Source organism: Carcharhinus amblyrhynchos, chromosome 4 (genome assembly GCF_965287045.1).
Source record: "Carcharhinus amblyrhynchos chromosome 4, sCarAmb.v2.hapA, whole genome shotgun sequence".
Classification (NCBI taxonomy): Eukaryota; Metazoa; Chordata; class Chondrichthyes; order Carcharhiniformes; family Carcharhinidae; genus Carcharhinus; species Carcharhinus amblyrhynchos.
In genome coordinates, this window is record NC_137327.1 from 47,200,715 (window position 1) to 47,221,749 (window position 21,035).

A 21,035-nucleotide genomic window follows, 5' to 3' on the forward strand; every position below is an offset into this window, starting at 1 on the left:
AATTACTAAATTATGACAATTGATAACGGTTTCATGATCCATATAACTGAGAATAGTTTTCATCCCAAATTTATTGATTGTATTTAAATTCCACCAGCTGCCATAATAGGATTTGAACTGATGTCCCAGAAGCATTAGCTTGGCCCTTTGCCACCAATTCTCAACTCTTGGGGCTGTTGGAGACAGCATGAGCTCTGCAGAACATAGGGAACAAAACTTATGTAGCAGAGAGAGGTGTGTGCAAAAGATGTAAATACAGAAAGGGGAGGGCCATGATACCCAATGTCAGGAGGCGAGGTTCACACAGTGCCAGGCTGGCCTGTAACCAGAGAAGAAGTGAAGCTTGAATCCTAATTTCTCTTCATTTTGCCAACCCCTATCATATCATTGTGAACTGCTTCCAACACATGGCTGGAAAGCAAAGGATGCAAAATGGAAAAGTGACATTACTTACAATGATCCCTTTCGATTATTTTTCAAAATTCAATCAATACAAGAAGCAACTTCTGAAAATAAAATTTCCAATATCAAGCCTCAAATAGTAGTAGTAAGATTATAAATAACGAATGGAAATGCAACTAAGCAGAGAGGTTAGAGTTAACTAATCAAACATATCAACGTATGAAACTTTCCTTTACATGGCAATTTATCAGTCCACCCACATGTCCTAACAGCTCTAATCCATTCAATGGACTCCTCTACCATAATGTGCGAAACTTAGAAACATTAAATGTTCATCAATACCTACCAGTCAAACATGCTACCCCAGAGTTGAGAACATCAAAGTTGATTTCTTGAGACAGTGTTGGTAGATTAGGTTTAAGCGATAAGGAAGATACCATTTCACAATGTTTGACTGATGCTGATTCTTGCTTGCTAACAATGCACTGTGCAACCAGTGAAGTTATTGGAGGATCACCTGGTAGGTTCAAAGTATCTTCATCGAAAGTTCCTTTTTGTGTGTCCAATTTAGCATTTGTTTTTGCATCAAATCCTAGTGGATAAAATAAAATATGATAGGATAATTCTTACATTCAAAAAAAATGCCCATCAAAAATGCACAAACCCCTCCTAAGTTAATAAGTTCTCCATTCCATGCCAGAAATTGTTTCTAAAGCAGGGGCATCAGAATCACGTTACATTCTGATCAGGCACCTTGGTTTGGGCCATATTCAACAGAAGTTATTTGGATAGATTGGGATAGAAATTAGTTTATGCATTGCTCTTATTTAAGCATTAAACAGACAGAATGTATACTACTTTGCAAGACCATGCACATAATCTACATTAAATTCTGTTTGTCCAAAAACATATGCTTTTCGGCAGCCCCAAATTAACTTTGGATCGATTTAAATATACAGAAAAGGCTCCTGGAACTTGTTTCAAGCTTCTTCTGTAAAATACATTAAAAATATATGTGGAGTGCTCTTTGCAACTCCACTGCTCTACTTCAGGCTAATGCTTGCCCATACTCATTACACTCTCCACATATTTGACCTGAGACATAAAATTAGGGCATGCAGATCAGTGTGTGCAGGGAGAATTTTCAGTCTTCACTGTTCTGCATTTGCCCACTTCTTGTAATCTTTTCAAGACTTACTCAAAATAGTTTCATTCACCCTTTATTGGCTCCCACCAAACAACATCCCAAACCCCAAGCGTGCAGGATAACCCAACACCTCATCTCGCTGTGTCTTTCTTCCCTTCATAAGCCAAACTCATTGCTTCCAAGCTGTGTCAAGGAACAAGGAGGGAGCGATACTGTAGTGCAAAATGTGAAATGCAACAGTTTTTGCAGGTTTTTTATCAACTTCGGCAATAAGGAAAGAGGACTACAGTCCGGATGAAACTGCTTCACTGCTATGTTTGGTAGCCCTGTACTTCCAGCAACATGTTTTGCGTATATATTGTTGATGGACATTTAGGGCGGGATTTTAAGGCCTCATTTGGGCAAGACCAGAAATTCCCACCACAGGTCGACAGGGATTTCTGTTGTCAGACCCTTGCCTGCACCGATTCAGTGGCAGGCAAGGTGGTAGAGTTCAGGCCTCAGAGTGCATTCGTTTGCAAAAACGAAATGAGTGATAAAACAGAATGTTGAATTTTATATATGTAGGATCTATGGCACAGAAACAAGTCCAACCAATCCACGCTGGTGTTTGTGCTTCATTCAAGTTTCTTTCCATTTTTATGCACCTGAATTTTGCATCCCTTTCCCCACATATGCTTGCATAATACTAATGGCTGCTACTGTGCATGTGCACACGTGTAGGAGTTGTTTCTGAATACTTATTTTGATGGTTTCTTTCTATTAAAACCTTTTATAATCTTAAATAACTCTATTAAGTCAGCACCCAGCCTTCTGCTTTTTGGATCCTTCTAAATCTTCTCTGTACTCTCTTCAGTACACATACATATTTTTCATAATATGGCAACCAGAACAGCACAATGTACCCATCCTCAAGTCTGGGCTAACCAGGTTCAATTCAGTTAGTATTGCTTTATCATACTTTTCAGTACATACTTTAACATACAAATGAACATATAAATTAGGAGTAGGCCACTCTGCCCTTTGAGCCTGCTCTGCCATTTAATGAGATTGTGGCTGATCTGATTGCAACCTCAGCCTCACAATCCTGCTATCAATAACCTTTCACCCACTTGTTAATCAAGAATCTATCTAGCTCTGCCTTAAAATATTCAAAGATTTTGCTTTGACCTTCTTTTGAAAAAGACACATCTAAAGACTCATTATCCCCAAAAAGAAAGAAATTCTCATGTCTGTCGTAAAAGAGGGACTACTTATTTTTAAGCAGTGACCCCTGTCTCTAGATTGTCCCACAAGACGAAACATCCTCTCCACATCCACTTGTCAAACCCCATCTTCTACCTCTCTGGAAATAAAACTTAGTGCTTGGTTTGCTTTTTCATGGTTTTGCTAACTGTGGCACAACCTTTAGTTTTTGATATTATTTATACTCAGAGATCCCTTTGTTCCTCTACCCCACCAAGACTCATACCTTCCAAGAAATGTGACTCCTAGTCCTTCCTGCTAAAAAGATACTAACCACATTTACCTGTGCTGAACTTAATTTGACAATTATTTTCCCATCCTGTTAATGTCATCCTGCAATTCTTCACAGTGTTTACTATTACCCCCAATTTGGTGTCAACTGTAATTTTAAAAATTTTGTGCTTAATTCCAAAGTCTAAATTGTTATATAATTTGCTAATAGCAGTGGTCTCAGCACTGATCATTGTGGAACACAGCTTTCTTCTTTCTGCCATTCAACTCCCGGTTTCCCACCCTCTGCTTTCTCTTTTGAAGCCAGCTAACAATCCATTCTGCCACTTGCCTCGACTTCACATTTGCTGACCTTTTTCATCAATCTATTATGGGGCACCTTATCAAAGGCTTTCTGAAATTCCAAATAAATTATATCTACTAATTACCACTGTCTGTTCTCTGTTATTTCCTCAAATAATTCAGTAAGATTGGTACTTTCCCTTTTGAAATCCATGCAGACTATTCATTATTATATTTCTTATTTTTGTGTGGTCTTCAATTCTAGCCTCTAGTAAGGATTCCATTATTTTTCCGACCACTGATAAGATGACACATCCTCCCACTCTTCTTAACAATAGGAATTATATTAGCTATCCCCTATTCCTCTGGCGCTACACATTTTTCTAATGAGTTATTACATACATGTTGTAATGTCTCTACTATTTCTTCCTTAGATTCTTTTAAGATGAAAAATGCAATCCATCCAGACCAGGGGTTTTATCCTCTTTCAGTTTGCTTACTTTGCTCAATATATCCTTTTAAAGAAATTAAATCCACTTCTCCTATTACTCATTTCATCACTCAATGACACATATTCATGTTCTAGTTCCTGATCAATACTGAAGCAAATAATTATTTAATATTTCTGCCATCTATCATTCCCTGTGCTATCATGTCTATACCTTAAATGGTTCTATCCCCACCATACTACTTCTTATCATTGAGATGTCTGTAAAATATTTTACATTTTCATTTTATGTTCTTTAATTTATTTTCTTTGCCTCAGCTTTTTCTACTTTCCTCCTAACCTCTCAATATTGTTTTAATCATCATGCACACCTCTGCTGTCTATGTACTGAAAGTATGCCTCCTTTAAATAAAGGAGAGTATTAAATTAAAAGCTGATGCGTTCAGAGTGGCGAAAAGTAGTGGGTGATTAGAAGATTGGAAAAAAATCAACAAAGAATGACGAAGAAGTTGATAAAGAAAGGAAGGATGGACTATGAAGCTAAACTAGCACTAAATATAAAAAGGACAGTAAGAGTTTTTACAAATATGTAAAGAGGAGGCTGGCTAGAGTGAATGTTGGACCCTTAGAGGATGAGAGAGGGGATTTAGTGGTGGGAGATGAGGAAATGGCTGAGGCCTTAATTAAATTTTTTGCCTCGGTCTTCACGGAGGAGGACACGAATAGTTTTGCCGGATATTAAAGATAGAAGGATGGTAGGAGTTGAGGGCCTGAATAGGATTACTGTCACTGGAGAGGTAGTGCTTGATAGACTAATGGGACTGAAGGTGGACAAGTCCCCAGGACCGGATGGAATGCATCCCAGGATTCTGAAGGAAATGGCAGAGGTGAGAGTGGATGCCTCAGTGATTATTTACCAAAATTCACTGGATTCCGGGGAAGTGCCGGAAGATTGGAAAACGGCTAATGTTACGCCGCTGTTTAAAAAAGGTAGCAGACAAAAGGCAGGGAATTATAGGCCCGTTAGTTTAACGTCTGCAGTTGGAAAAATGCTTGAATCCGTTATCAAAGAAGAAATAGCGAGGCACCTAGAAAGGAACGGTTTGATAGAGCAGACGCAGCACGGATTCGTTAAGGGGAGGTTGTGTTTGACAAATTTATTGGATTTCTATGAGGATGTGACTAGTGCAGTAGACAGAGGGGAACCGGTGGATGTGGTGTTTCTCGATTTTCAAAAGGCGTTTGATAAGGTGCCCCATAAAAGGTTGCTACAGAAGGTTAGGGTGCATGGAGTTGAGGGTAAAGTGTTAGCGTGGATAGAGGATTGGTTGTCTAATAGGAAGCAGAGAGTTGGTATCAATGGGTGCTATTCTGATTGGCGGTTGGTGACTAGTGGAGTGCTGCAGGGATCGGTGTTGGGGCCTCAGCTATTTACCATTTATATAGATGATCTGGAGGAGGGGGCTGAGTGTAGGGTGACGAAATTTGCTAATGACACGAAGATGAGTGGAAAAGCAAATTGCGTGGAGGGTGTGGAAAGTCTGCAGAGAGATCTGGATAGGCTGAGCGAGTGGATGAGGACCTGGCAGATGGAGTATAATGTTTCCAAGTGTGAGGTTATCCACTTTGGCAGAAATAATAGTAGGAGGGATTACTATTTTAAAGGGCGAAAAGCTGCAGCATGCTACGGTGCAGAGGGACCTGGGGGTTCTTGTGCATGAGTCGTAAAAACCCAGTCTGCAGGTGCAGCAGGTGATCAAGAAGGCGAATGGAATGCTGGCCTTTATAGCGAGGGGAATAGAATATAAAAGCAGGGAGGTCTTGCTGCAACTCTGCAGGGTACTGGTGAGGCCACAGCTGGAGCACTGTGTGCAGTTTTGGTCGCCGCACTTGCGCAAGGATATATTGGCCTGGGAGGGAATGCAGAGGAGGTTCACTAGGCTGATAGTGGAGATGAGGGGGTTGGACTATGAAGAGAGACTAAATAGACTGGGTCTGTACTCGTTGGAGGTTAGAAGAATGAGGGGGGAATCTTATAGATACGTATAAGATAATGAAGGGGATGGATAGGGTAGAGGTAGAGAGATTCTTCCCGCTTAGAAAGGATAGCAGGACTAGAGGGCACAGCCTCAAGATTTTGGGGGGGGGGGGGGGTGGCAGTTTAGATCGGAGTTGAGGAGGAACTTCTTCACTCAAAGGGTGGTGAATCTCTAGAATTCTCTGCCCGAAGTGGTGGAGGCTACCTCGCTAAACATATTTAAGTCACGGGTAGATAGGTTTTTGACAGACAAGGGAATTAAGGGTTATGGGGAGAAAGCGGGAAAGTGGAACTGATCCACTTCAGATCAGCCATGATCTTATTGAATGGCGGAGCAGGCTCGAAGGGCTAGGTGGCCTACTCCTGCTCCTATTTCTTATGTTCTTATGTTCTAGTCCTCAATTGCTCCCAAATGTCTTTAATTATCCACGGAATCTCATTAGTATTTCATTAGTCCTTCCCTTTTAGCAGGTTTTATTTTCCCAAATTCAGAAGCATGCAACATGAAAATAGCTTGTATGGGTCCAGCTGCAGCATTCCTAGAGATAAACATACTCTACATGTAGACTGCAGTGGTCTGATGAAATACAGAATCATATTGTAAAGGCTGTTAGGTGAAACTCCTTGGCAAGTCAACCAATACCTCAAACAGCACATTGTGTAATGCCAGCAACCTTCTTTCATGGCTATGTACAAAGTTACAAGGGAGCCTCACTCTTTGGTTAGCTGTCTCTGCTGTTTCTACAATCAGTACCTGCTGGTGCCCAGTAATTCACCAAGTTCAGACTTCCTTCAAACACTATCTGTACTGCAGCGAGGTAAGGCTCAAACTCAGTTCAGAGAATTCAAATTTATGAAGAAAATAACTTATTAACTATTATCAATAGATAAGAGAACAAGGAAAAAGTTCTAAACTCCACAGGCCCACAATTCCAACTGTTAGAACAGGCCCAGGGGACCTGAGCAAGTCCCTAACTCAGCTCTGGACTGGACCAGCAGGTCACATGGCCTTTCAAGGGCAAGCCCCTTAAAAGGTTATTATTGCCTCATCCTTTCCCCATTAAGTTTCAAATTATACACAGAGCAACACATAACTATTTACAAAAATGATCCAAAAGTGGTAGGACACCGAATACAATCCATTACAAGTCAAGTCTGTCCAGTGATCTCCCAACTCGCTGTGAGCAATGAAACTCCTGGGCAAGCCCCTCTCTCACTGGAGTAATCTCCAACCACTGCGTGCTGGATGAACTTTCCACCAGTAATGAAGTGCTTGGGCCAGCACCCTCTTCACTTGCAAATGCTGCCATGGTCATTTCTCTTGCTAGAGGATGCAGTTTGCCCCCACTGGATGGCGTCACCATTATTGGCACTACAATGCTTGACCACTCTTCCTTGAGCAACACTCATTTGTCTCTTCCTTAAAGGATCCACATGTCTCTGCACTCTATTTCCTTGAAAGACAATGATGTACGTCAGCCCAGTCTATTTAACAATTTCCCTCAGGCTCCACACTAAACCTCTCTCAAAGTTAATTGTGAAAACCAGGTTGCCCACCCTGAGTGTTCTCTCCAGTTTTTTAGAATCATGACACATCTTCTGGGTGCCCTGCTTTATCTCCACCCACCCGTCAAGTTTGGAAATATGAGAATCAGACACATCCAAAAGCACTTAACTATTAACACTTCAGCAGGGAACAACCCTGTGGTGGTGTGAGGGGTCATTAGATAAGCCATTAGAAAAGTTGAAACTTTAGTTTCCAGGAAGCCTGGGCTCCTTTTTCATTGATGCCTTGAAGGTCTGCACTGCTTTCTTTGCTTACAACTTGGACACCAAATAATAAGGTGCTGTTTTAACATGCCAAACACCATTTGATTGTAAAAAAAAAGAAACTTCTCCTGAGTTAAAAACAAATCGAGCCATTATCTGACACTAGGACTTCCAGCAACTTGTGGTCAGCAAATGTCTGCCACAACATCTCTATCGTCACACCAAGACTATGGATCTCATTACATGCACATCTATCTATTTTGAATGGGCATTGGCACTGATAAGGAATTTGGCACCTAGAAAGGGTTCTGCAAAATCAACGTGGATCTGTATCCCCAGCCAACCAAGCCACACCCAAGGTTGTATTTGACAGCTTGCACAAGTCACATTGCTTCCTCCTCGAACAAGCCCAATAACAGTTTGTGATCCTAAGTAATGTGAAGTGCTGCCCATAAACATGATGGACATTTTTTCACCCCATACACCACCACCAAATCATTCTTTTCAATCTGAGAGCAGCCTCTCTCTGCATCTGCCAAGGTCCTGGAGGTGAAGGCCACAGGTCAACTCAGCCAACTGACAGCACAGCCCCCATGCAGTAGGGTGATGAACACAATCTCTTCTTTTGGGTGAAAATGCACCAATAAGTCTTAAGGTTGTACGGTGACTTTGTTTTTTTTGAAGGCCTCTCTCTGGGGCTAGGGTCGATTACCAATGCTGACAATTTTTCATGTAGAGGTGCTAATAGTGTGGGTTATAGTTTGGGTATGAAACTCTCAATTTACTGTGCCCAAGAAAGGCGCTTCTCGGCCTTCTGACTAAGATTAAATGTAGTATAGACATGCTGTGCTTGGTTGAAGTCATTAGGTTACATTTTAGCTTCATTTGAAGCAATTTTTAAAAGCGGCATCTCGGCCTTTTAGCTAAGATGCAAATGAGGTCAAGCCTTGGAGGAGGAGCTATGCCTACTCCAATCAGCTTGGATCATGTAGATCAAACCCAAGACAGGAGGTGAGAGCCCTGTCTTGTCAGCTTGGATTGGGACTGTCTCAACTTGTTAAGACTCTGAATTGGACTTGATTTGATTGAATTGGAATAAAAACCAAAAAAAAGGCTTCAGCACTGGTGCCTCTTTTGATAGCCTTCACCTTGGCACTGGTGACTCTTTGATAGCCTTCATGCCCAAAGTTCAAAGGCCCAAAAGTTAGAATTCTCTCATTTGAGAGTTATTCCTGCATCCTTAAATCTCTTCAGTGCCTCCTTGAAGTTAACTAAATGATCCTCTTGGGACATCCCTGTCAAGTGTCATAGAGTGCAGAAAAAGGCCCTTCAGCCAGAGTCTGCACCGACAATGTCTAGCATTAAAGGTGCACTACTACCACTTTACTGCACTTCTTATTAAAATATCATATAGGGTATGGGAGAAGTTTCAAAACACCAGGTTAAAGTCCAACAGATTTTTTTGAAATCACAAGCTTTCGGAGCGCTGCTTCTTAGTCAGGTCCAATGCCTGCACCTCCACATCACAATGTTTCAAGTGCTCATACAAATGTTATTTTAAGGTTGTAAGGTTTCTGGCCTTGACTACCTTCCCAGACAGTGCATTCCAGATTCCCACATCCTCTAAGTGAAAACGTTTTTCTAAAATCCCCTCTTGCTCTTATACTCTACAACACAACTGATGGCAGCACGATGGCATAGTGGTTAGAGCACTGCTGCCTCACAGTGCCAGGGGCCTGGGTTCGATTCCCGGCTTGGGTCACTGTCTGTGTGGAGTTTGCACGTTCTCCCCATGTCTGCGTGGGTTCCCTCCGGGTGCTCCGGCTTCCTCCCACAATCTAAAAGATGTGCTGGTTAGGTGCATTGACCCGAATAGGTGCTGGAACGTGGCGACTAGGGGAATTCCACAGTAACTTCATTGCAATGTTAATGAAAGCCTTACCTGTGACTAATAAATAAACTTTTACTTTATGAAAGCAAATATCCCATATGCCTTCTTCACTATCCTTTTCACATGCTCTGCCCACTTCAGGGATCTGTGAATAATTACCTCCAAGATCCCTCTGTTCCTCTGAGCTTCCCTGTGTCCTGCCATTTATTAAATACTCCCTCATCTTGTTTTTCCTTCTAAAGTTCATCATCTCCCACTTATCTTAGTTAAGTACCATCTGCCACTGCTCTGCCCATCTGACCAAACCACCTATATCTCCCTGTGACCTGTAACTGTCTTCTGCATTATTAACCACCGTACCAATCTTGGTATCTTCTGGAAACTTGTCATTCCCCCCACATTTTCATCTATGTCATTTATGTAAATAACAAGCAATAAGGGTCCTAGTACTGATCCTTGAGGTACACCACTGGACGCTGGCATCCAATCACTCAAACAACCTACTACCCTTTGCGTCCTATTACTAAGCAAATTTCTGATTCATCTCACAAAGTTTCCCTGAATTCTATGTGCTTTAACCTTCTTAATCAGTCTTAATCAATCAGAGTTAGAACTGAATATTTGCAAGTGATGGTCCTCAAAATTGTGCAGTTTGCTACATCTTTGCTGATGTGAAGGATTATAATTAATACATGGGACACACTGCTCAGGAATGCTGTCGGCCTTGCCATATCAAATGCCCCTTAGTCTATCTGGGTCACTCATCGAGAGTTTCTGGTGATTTGGATGAAGGCAATGTGGTATATGCTCCTCCCCAAGTCACTGTATGCTGCTTCGTCCTCCTGAAACAGCAGGTTTCTGTTAGAGTAGCTACTAGAACACATGCTAAGTTTGTGATCAGAGGAGATGTTTGAGAGGTGGAGAAACAAATGGAATGAGGATGGAGAGATGCCGAATGTAAACAAAAGTGAAAGTTACATGCAGTGAGGAAGGAGTGGTGGGTGGAATTTTAATGGTGCAAGTGGTAATATTTGAAAGTGTCATAAAAAGCCAAAGTGTTAATCTTTGTATTAAATAATCCCTAAAGTGCAGATAGAAGCCATGCGGTTCATCAAATCTGTATTGACTCTCTGAAAAAGCATCCTACTGAGGCCCTCCCCTCCATCCTATCCCCATAGCCGTTCATATTTATCCTGGCTACTCCACCTCACGACACATTGTTAGACTTGGAATAAGAAAGAAAGGTGTGCTCCCGAGATTGAGGGGAGGGAAGTACTGACAGATGCAAGAAAATGGGGGCAGAGACCCGAGGAACTCTAAAGAGAAATAGAAAAACTAACAGGTGCACTCCCTCTGCTATTCTTCTGATGTTATGGAACTTCTTCCTACATAAGGTCAGGTCCTTGTGAGTGATGTTCAAGGCAGTGATCCTTTCACCCACATCTGCCCTGTCTTGGAGACACCCTTGTTCCATTCGGGGAGCGTTGCTCACTCCTTCCGCAATTAAATCTGCAGAGAACCAAGAGATAGTTGGAAGCAGTCTCTCTCAACCTGTCCACCAAGAAGTATTCTGTATTTCCAGCAGTTTATAGTAGTTCTAGACAGCAAATGGAACTGAGTCATACAACCTCACATTCCTACTTTATAATAGTTAGGAGCTGCACCATAAATTGAACACAGCAAGGGATGATCAATTCTGCAAGCAATTGGATGAGTAACCTGCCCAATAAATTCCAATAAGATTTATGAGTTAAAATAGTTCAAGTCTCTCACTCATCTGCCCGTGGTTGCCTGCCTACCCCTAAATCAAAATCGGGTTTGATAAACAACAGTTAACAAGCCTGAAGTGCTGTGCCATCACAACAGCAAGGAAAGACATGGGCCGAAATTCATGCCAGCGGGTTTCTCTGGTCCTGCTGCAGTAAACAGAGATTTGGCTGAATGCTAAATTCTCCTGCCTCACTTGCAGCAGGAGTGGGGCACGAAAATTCTGGCCATTATTTGAGAGAAAATACGGCTCTGAAGTAAAAACTCAGACAGAAACAAGAAATTTGTATACAGATGCTGCAGTGTGTCCTTTGCTTTCAATATAGGTAAATTTGAGTACAAATAATGACACTAAGTTACAAGCACACAAAAATATCAATTGTTAGATTTTTAGGCTAGGTTGTGTTGACAGCACCAGAACCCGGCCTCCCCTCAAGTTAGATGTAGGTGGGAAAACGTTTTATTTCACTTTTTCTTATATATTTTGCTACAATCTACTCTATGTATGCATTGTTGGATAATCTTGCATTTTGCTATTTGCCTGCCCGATATTCTTAATTGTTTCTAACTTCTACATTGAACATTACAACAGCTGACATTGCATATTCCTTCATTTAGGGTGAGGCAAGATAGTTTGAGAGGTCAGCAAATACAGGTGCCATAAAAACCCAGGTACTTTTGTTCTCTCCATCATTATCCCAGGATATGCAATGAAAGACCCGTAAACACCCATAGCCAACTCTGCCGAATGGAACAAGTTGCCACAGAGTAGTATCAAATGCTGCATGATGATCCGCATTTATTCCTGGATCAAAGATGAATCTGACCTTAAGAGTTGATGGTTGCAATCATTGGAAACTTTTATAGATTACAACGCTTCACTGAAGGCAGTCTGCAGTGGGTACATACACCATCAAGTGAACAACCACTTTGTCACAACATCTTCCACTTTTACTGGAAAGGAAGCATCAGCTAGACAGCTTTCATTAGAATGACTTCCCTCAAGTACAAAGTGTCGTAAGTAAATGTTAGAACTCTCTACATTCATATTTCATAACATTTGTGAGCAGATGAGGTTTAATCAATGAGCACACAGGTGGCCCATACAAATTAGTGGCCACTCATTATGTAGTGTTCAATGGTGCGCACACTTTCGAAGAATAATAAACACCGGGTGGGTGGATCTTAGAAAAGTGAGATATTGAAGGCTGCTCACACTGGGATTACTTTGTCCTTCACAGTTTTTCAGCTACTACTGCCATTTTTTATTTCAAGCGCAACAAAATTGCGTGTGCACAGAAGAAATAGTTTACACAGCATTTTAAATGGCAGCTCTTAAATGATGCTGTAATTCCAAACTTAGACTTGTGTTATATTTGATTACCCCAACAAAGAACAGAAGACATTCCTTTTCACCTTACTCCGATACTAGCACAACACTTTCTTAGTTGCGGTAAGATACAAGAGAGATGGATGACTGTACTGACTTGATGCCTAAGTTCCCTCTATGCAGCTGTCACCTGGGTTTTACTGAAGGCTGGTTTCAAGTACCAAATTGATCGATTTTATTTTGGATATCCATGTAAATGAAAATAGTTGTTCTGGAATGCAAACTCCTTGTCACAACAGTAACCCCAGAAATCAAACGATCCAGACTGTATTCTCTGAAGTCAGAAAGTCAACAACATATGTATTTATCTTCTATTTCCCCAAAAACGTGGGAAGTAGGGTCCCTTAAACTATGTCCTTCTTCACCTCCCCTCCAAGAATAGATCATAGTAAGTAGGAGCAGGATATTCAGTCCATTGAGCTTGATCATGGTTGGCCTGATTGTGGCCTTAACTCCACTTTCCTGCCTGTCCTCCATAACTCTCTACTCCCTTGTCAGTCAATAATCTATCCAATTTAGCCTGGAATATATTCAATGACCCAGTCCACTCCCTTTCAGCGCAAGAGAAATCCAAAGACTAACAACCCTCAAAGCAGAAATTCCTCCTCATCTGTCTTCAATACAAAATCTCTCAATTATAAACTCTGCCTCCTATTTCTAGATTCGCTCAAGAGCGAACATCCTCTCTGCACTATCCTAATAGGGTTCTTCAGAATCTTACGTTTCCATAAAATCACCTCTCATTCTTCCAAACTCCAATAAGCATGGCCAATCAATCTTTCATCACAAGACAATTGTTTCATCCCAGGTATCAGTTAAGTGAATCTTCTCTGAAGTGCTTCAAGTTAAGTATATCATTCCTTAACTAACAATGCCAAAACTGTTCACAGTACTTTAGGTATAGTCTCTCCATTACCTTGTACAGTTACAGCAAGACTTCAGTATTTTGATACTCCGTTCCCCTTGCAATAAAAGCCAACGCTTCATTTGCCTTAATTGGTTGCTGTGTCTATATGCTAACATTGTGATTTGTGTATAAAGAATACCTAGCTTCCTCTTTACTGCAGCATTCTGCAGTTGCCCTTCATTTAGATAATATTGTGCTTTTTAATCTTCCTACTAAAAATGAAAAATTTCACATTTTCCCACATTAAACTCCGTCTGCCATTTTGCACCTATTTATGTTCCTTTGCAGATATTTGGGTCCTCCCCCAAAACTTCCTTTCCTAGCTATCTTTGTATCATCAGCAACTTGGTTACAATGCAATCATTCCCTTCATCCAAGTGATTACTGCTTTGAAATCACTCTTAGGTTATGTTAACATTTTCACCTTTAAGTTATATGTGTGTTGAAAAAAAGGGATGTTTCTTTGCACTTTTGGCCATTTTATGCAGATACTGGTCATTATATTTTGCAAGTGCAATGTGAGATGGTTGTGCTGCAACACCATTAAAAACAATCAAAAAGTTTGCATAGAATAGTTTTCAGTTTAAGATGGGAAAACCTTATGTCAACATATTTTGGGACAATATCACTAAAAAGGGTGCATAACTATGAGGAAACAATAGGAGTCCAAGAGATGAAATGTCCATTTTCTTATTGGTTTCAGTTTGTGGTTTTTGTTGATTAACTGAACAAAAACTAAATTTCAGAAAATCATCCTACCTTTGCGTTTGAGTAAAAATATTTTAACATTGCTCATTTCCATTTTCAAAACACTCCAGATATCCTCAGTTATAAGATAGCCTATAGGCAAGAAAACAACTGCTTTGAAAAACTGTGTGGCTTGTCGAATGTGTTTTCTCAGTTCAAACATTGCACTCCTATGGCATTAGTGATATTTAAATGATACAATTTGCTGTTTGACTTCCTCTACTGATTGTTAGCCTTCAAAAAATACACATTTTCTCTACTTACAAGATAGAAAAAGAACCAACTGCTTATTTATGAGTTAATAATCGTGGCCGTGACTATTTAGAAATCAGTGAAAAGATTCAAATTTTGAATCTTTAACAGTACATCATTTCTTAAATGCAAACATGAAGTCTGAAATATTGAAGTTCTTAATCAAGTTTTTCTTTCCAAATTCTGAACAAGTTTTGCCAAAAATGTTAAGTATTAGACTCATTTCCATAGTGTAGGCTGATATCATGTCATTGCATTCATGAAGGAAATGAAATTCAAGATACATATATATTCATATTGATTGTAGTAGAATTGGAGAATTGTTATGGTGCAGATGATGACCATTCAGCCTATTGTGTTTGCAGCAGCTTGCCAAATGAGCTTATGACTTAATGCCATTCTCCTGCCTTTTCTCCATACTCTGCACATTACTGCTGTTCAAATATTTAAACATTAAAATTTTTTTAAATAATTAAATATCAAATATTAAAATTTGGCAGGTCTGCTACAACTCTCACCAACTTTTACAGATGCACCAAAGAAAACATTCTTTCTGGTTGTATCATAGCTTGGTATGGCTCCTGCTCTGCCCAAGGCCACAAGAAATTATAAAAGATTGTGAATGTCGCCAAATCCATCACACAAACCAACCTCCCATCTATTCACTCTCTCCACACTTCCCTCAAAGCAGCCAGCATATTTAAGGACTCATGCACCCTGGTCATTCTCGCTTCCACCTTCTTCCATCGGGAAAAAGATACAAAAGTCTAAGGGTCATGTACCAACCGACACAAGAACAGCTTCTTCCCTGCTGCCATCAAACTTTTGAATGGACCTACCTTGCATTAAGTTGATCTTTCTCTACACCCTAGTTATGAGTGTAACACTACATTCTGCATTCTCTCGTTTCCTTCTCAATGAACTGCATGTTTTGTCTGCATAGCGTGCGTTTTCTCCGGGTGCTCCGGTTTCCTCCCACATTCTTAGGCTGATTGGTGTAACAAATTGTCCCTAAATTAGTCTTCCCTCAATCTTCCCCAATAGGTGTAGACAAAGGTCATGGGTAGAGGAGGGCACTCAATTTTAAAATGGCAGCATGGGCTCGTTGGGCCGAAGGGCCTGTTTCCCATGTTGTGTTGTTCTTTGTTAATAGATCCAAAAGCCTAAGCAGAAGCAATTTGCAATATATTGCACCAAACAAAATATGTTAATAAAAGTGCCAATCAATAAAATAAAAAAGCGAGGATGCCACAGATATGGAACCAATTGCCCAAGAAGAAATATTACAATCAGAATTTTGTCCATTAGGTGGATATACTACTTAATGAAGTACCCAATGTTAACAGAAACATAATAAATATGCAAACCACAGCGCTCTCAGATAAATCCCAGTTGTGTAGGACACAATGTTCAAAGAACATAAAGCAGATAAAAGTGCATTAGGAATTCCTCTTCCTCTCCAAATTACTGACAGTTAAAATTTTATACTCAACAATACAATAAATTCACAAGGTACCTGGAAATATCAAGAGCTGGACCCGTCTTTTCTCAAGTGCAAAAAAACAGCAGAACAGAAAGGTAGGCATTTTCTAAGGCTATCTGCAGCCTAATGAATCCCTTCAGACCTACAGGTCCGATGATTATTGAGTAGCAGGTGTACCAGGTGTCGTACCTCATGGAATTTGTCGCACAGAAATTCAGCAAATTTTTCTTCATCCGTCTCAAGTCAAACTGTTCCAACTAAAAATATTTGTCTCAAACTCTTAGTTAGGGTCTTTACCAAAAGTTGAACTTAAACACCTATGACAACTTCCTTGTAAGATTTCAGGAAAGAACGTCTTTCCAAAATCTGGAGAATATTCAGACAGATTCTTCAAACTAATCTGACACTGAACGCTTGCAGTTGTCTTGACTGTGAAGCTGCTGCACTGAGTGGGTGGTTAACTTTTTCCTTACAAGCATAATGAATAATGTTTAATACATAAACCTCTGCAGCGCATAATTATTCTGGCAGTGTAATTCACGCATATTTGTGTCTCATGATCACAGATGCCCTGGACTAAGATTAAAAAGCATAGAATAATGCACCACAGAAGACAGTCTTTCAGCCTATAGTCCCTGTGCAATTCTTTGAAACAGCTACCCAATTATGTAGTCCCACTGCCATGTTCTTTCCAAATGGTTTGCAAATAAGGGGGCAACAATAGTGCTACTCACGAATAACCTGGCTATTGATGCTCAGGTTATATTGCAACAAGATCACTTGACTTGAGACTTCATTACAACATTGCTCTGAACTATGGACAACAGAGCTAAATTCCAAATGTGACAGTGACTGCGCTTGATATTAAGGCAATTAAAGAACCCTGGCAAAACTGAATTCAAAGCTAATCATCCCAGGACACTATTGCATGAATTCTTCAGCTCAATGTCCTATGCCATCATAAGCTACTTCAATAACCTTATCTCCAACATAAGGTCAGAAATGGAGATGTTTGCTGATTGAAATGTTCAGTTCCATTCACTGGTTCTCAGATAATGAAGCAGTACATGTCCACATGCAGAAAGACCTGGGCAACTGTAGATTTAGGAAGGATAGGCAGGAGAAAAGGCGGGGAGGGGTAGCTCTGCTGATTAAGGATAGTATCAGGGCGGTAGTAAGGGAAGATATAGGCTCCAAAGAGCAGAACGTGGAATCCTTGTGGGTGGAGATAACGAACAGCAAGGGAAGGAAGACGCTGGTGGGTGTGGTCTATAGGCCCCCAAATAATAACTTGGAGGTGGGGGGCGAGCTATAAACATGCAAATAAATGAGGCGTGCAGAAATGGAACGGCGATAATTATGGGGGATTTCAATCTACATATTGATTGGTTGACCCATGTGGGACGCGGTGGGCTTGAGGAAGAGTTCTTGGAATGCTGCCAGGATAGTTTCCTTGAACAATGTGTGATAGAACCAACGTGGGAGCGAGCTATCTTAGATCTGGTGTTGTGTAACGAGGCAGGTAGAATTAGGGACCTTGTTGTGAGGGATCCTCTTGGGAAGAGTGATCATTGTATGGTTGAGTTTTTGATGCAGATGGAGGATGAGAAAATAGGGTCCCGGACCTGTGTCCTCTGTTTGAACAGAGGGGAGTACGATAGGATGAGAGAGGAATTGGCAAATGTAGATTGGGGGCGCAGATTGGTCGGTAGGACTGCTGAGGAACAGTGGAGGATCTTTAAGGAGATCTTTTTCGGTGCTCAGCAGAAATTTATTCCGATGGTAAAGAAGGATCGTAGGAGAAGGGATAATCAGCCGTGGTTAACGAAGGAGATAAAGGAGAGTATTAAATTAAAAGCTGATACTTTTAGAGTGGCTAAAAGTAGTGGGTGAGCAGAAGATTGGAGAGGTTTAAAAATCAACAAAGATTGACGAAGAAGATGATAAAGAAAGCAAGGATAGACTATGAAGCTAAACTAGCACTAAATATAAAAAAGGATAGTAAGAGTTTTTATAAATATATAAAGAGGAGGAGGCTGGCTAAGGTGAATGTTGGACCCTTAGAGGATGAGGGGGGGGATTTAGTGGTGGGGGATGAGGAAACGGCTGAGGCCTTAAATAAGTTTTTTGCCTCGGTCTTCACGGAGGAGGACGCGAATAGTTTGCCGGGTATTAAAGATAGGAGGATGGTAGGAGTTGAGGGCCTGAATGCGATCACAGTCACTAGAGAGGTAGTGCTTGATCGGCTAGCGGGACTGATGGTGGACAAGTCCCCAGGACTGGATGGAATGCATCCCAGGGTTCTGAAGGAAATGGCAGAGGTGATAGTAGATGCCTTAGGTGATTATTTTCCAAACCTTGCTGGATTCCGGGGAAGTGCCGGAAGATTGGAAAACAGCTAAATGTTACGCCGCTGTTTAAAAAGGGTAGCAGGCAAAAGGCAGGGAATTATAGGCTAGTTAGTTTAACGTCTGTTGTGGGAAAAATGCTTGAATCCTTCATCAAAGAAGAAATAGCGAGGCACCTTGAGAAAAATTGTTTGATAGAGCAGACGCAGCATGGATTTGTTAAGGGGAAGTTGTGTCTGACGAATTTATTGGAATTCTATGAGGATGTGACTACTGCAGTAGACGGAGGGGAACCGGTGGATGTGATGTTTCTCAATTTTCAGAAGGCTTTGATAAGGTGCCACACAAAAAGTTGCTTCAGAAGGTTAGGGGGCATGGAGTTGGGGGTAAGGTGTTAGCGTGGATAGAGGATTGGCCGTCTAATAGGAGGCAGAGAGTTGGCGTCAATGGATGCTATTCGGATTGGCGGTTGGTGACTAGTGGACTGCCCCAGGGATCGGTGCTGGGGCCTCAGCTATTTACCATTTGTATAGATGATTTGGAAGAGGAGGCTGAGTGTAGGGTGTCGAAATTTGCTGATGACAAAGATAAGTGGAAAAGCAAATTGTGCGGAGGGTGTGGAAAGTCTGCAGAGGGATCTAGATAGGCTAAGCGAGTGGACGAGGACCTGGCAGATGGAGTACAATGTTAGCACGTGTGAGGTTATCCACTTTGGCAAGAATAATAGTAGGAGGGACTACAATTTAAAGGGCGAAAAGCTGCAGCATGCTATGGTGCAGAGGGACCTGGGGGTCCTTGTGCATGAGTCACAAAAACCCAGCCTGCAGGTGCAGCAGGTGATCAGGAAGGCAAATGGGATGCCGGCCTTTATAGCGAGGGGGATTGAATATAAAAGCGTGGAGGTCTTGCTGCAACTGTACAGGGCACTGGTGAGGCCGCAGCTGGAATACTATGTGCAGTTTTGGTCGCCGCACTTGCGCAAGGATATTTTGGCCTTGGAGGGAGTGCAGAGGAGGTTCACCAGGCTGATACCGGAGATGAGGGGGTTGAACTATGAAGAGAGGCTGAATAGACTGGTTTGTACTCGGAATTTAGAAGGAGGAAGGGGGGATCTTATAGAGATGTATAAGATAATGAAGGGGATGGATAGGGTAGAGGTAGAGAGATTCTTCCCGCTCAGAAAGGACAGCAGGACTAGAGGGCACAGTCTCAAGATATGGGTGGGTGGGGGGGGGGGCAGAGCAGGGCAGTTTAGAACGGAGTTGGGCAGGAACTTCTTCGCTCAAAGGGTGGTGAATCTCTGGAATTCTCTGCCCTTTGATGTGGTAGAGGCTGCCTCGCTAAATATATTTAAGACACGGGTGGATAGGTTTTTGGTAGACAAGGGAATTAAGGGTTATGGGGAGAAAGCGGGAAAGTGGAACTGAGCCACTTCAGATCAGCCATGATCTTATTGAATGGCGGAGCAGGCTCGAAGGGCTAGATGGCCTACTTCTGCTTCTATTTCTTATGTTCTTATGTTTGGACTGTCAATGGCAATTAATAGTTGCACTTCACAAGTGCTAGACACCGACCATCTACAAAGGAGGGTATTACCACCATGAACATCCTGCAAGTCATCACTGATGAAAAAGTCAACTGAACCAACAGATCCGAATATGGGTATTCTGCAGCAAGTGACTGGCCTCCTGATTCCCCAAAACTTTTCCACCACCTAAAAGACAGAGTCAGGAGTGTGATGGAATGCTCTCTTCCTAGCTGGATGAATGGAATTCCAACTGTACTCAATGCCATCCATGATACAGTAGTCACATAACTGGCACCCTATCCACCACCTTAATCATTAAATTCCCTACACCTCCAGTGCACCATGGCTGCAATACATACCATAAACAAGATGCACCACAGTAGCTTGCAAAGATTTCTTCGAAAGAACATTCCAATCCCAGGGTCTCTATCCCTAGAAGAATGAGCAACAGGCACATTGGAATTTGGCCTTTTGTTTTGTTTTTTATTACAATTCAATCAAATCAAGTCCAACTCAGAGTCTCAACAAGTTGAGACATTCCTGATCCAAACTGACAATGCAGGGCTCTCACCTCACGTCTTGAGCTTGATCTACATGATCCAAGCTGATTGGGGTAGGCATAACTCCTCCTCCAAGGCTTGATCTCATGTCATCTTAGCCAAAACGCTGAGTTGCCGCTTCTAAAAATTGCTTCAAATGAAACTAAAATGTAATCTAATGACTTCAACCAAGTACAGCATGTCAATACCACACTTGATTTTAGCCAAAAGGCAGATTGGATCATGTAGATCAAGCCCAAGACAGGAGGTGAGAGTCCTGTCTTGTCTTGGATCGGGAATGTCTCAACTTGTTGAGATTTTGAATTGGACTTGATTTGATTGAATTGGAATAAAAATAAAAAACAGGTACACTGGAATATCACACTAAGTTTCCCTCAAAATCACACAACATCCTGATTTAGAAATAGACACCATTTTTTCTTCGCTTAACAGTACTTTCAAGCACAGATTGCAGCAGTTCAAGAGGCAACACCACCATCACCTTCTAAAGGGCAAGTAGGGATCGGCAAGAAATGCTAGATTTGCCAACAAAATTCACATCACATGAATAAATATGAAAATCTTCAATAATTTATTCAATTTTCTCTTAAAAATGCTTA

The 21,035-nt window shown here is 41.3% G+C and overlaps 1 protein-coding gene across 2 annotated transcripts in view; it reads right to left on the minus strand.

The window, feature by feature from the left end:
- plekhg4 (pleckstrin homology domain containing, family G (with RhoGef domain) member 4) overlaps positions 1-21,035 on the minus strand; it is a 203,975-nt gene that overhangs the window by 139,384 nt on the left and 43,556 nt on the right. For both annotated transcript variants that reach the window (XM_080187099.1, XM_080187098.1), the window contains exon 4: positions 749-994. In XM_080187099.1, coding sequence (XP_080043225.1) covers positions 749-994 — 246 coding nt within the window. The remainder of the gene's footprint in view (positions 1-748; positions 995-21,035) is intronic.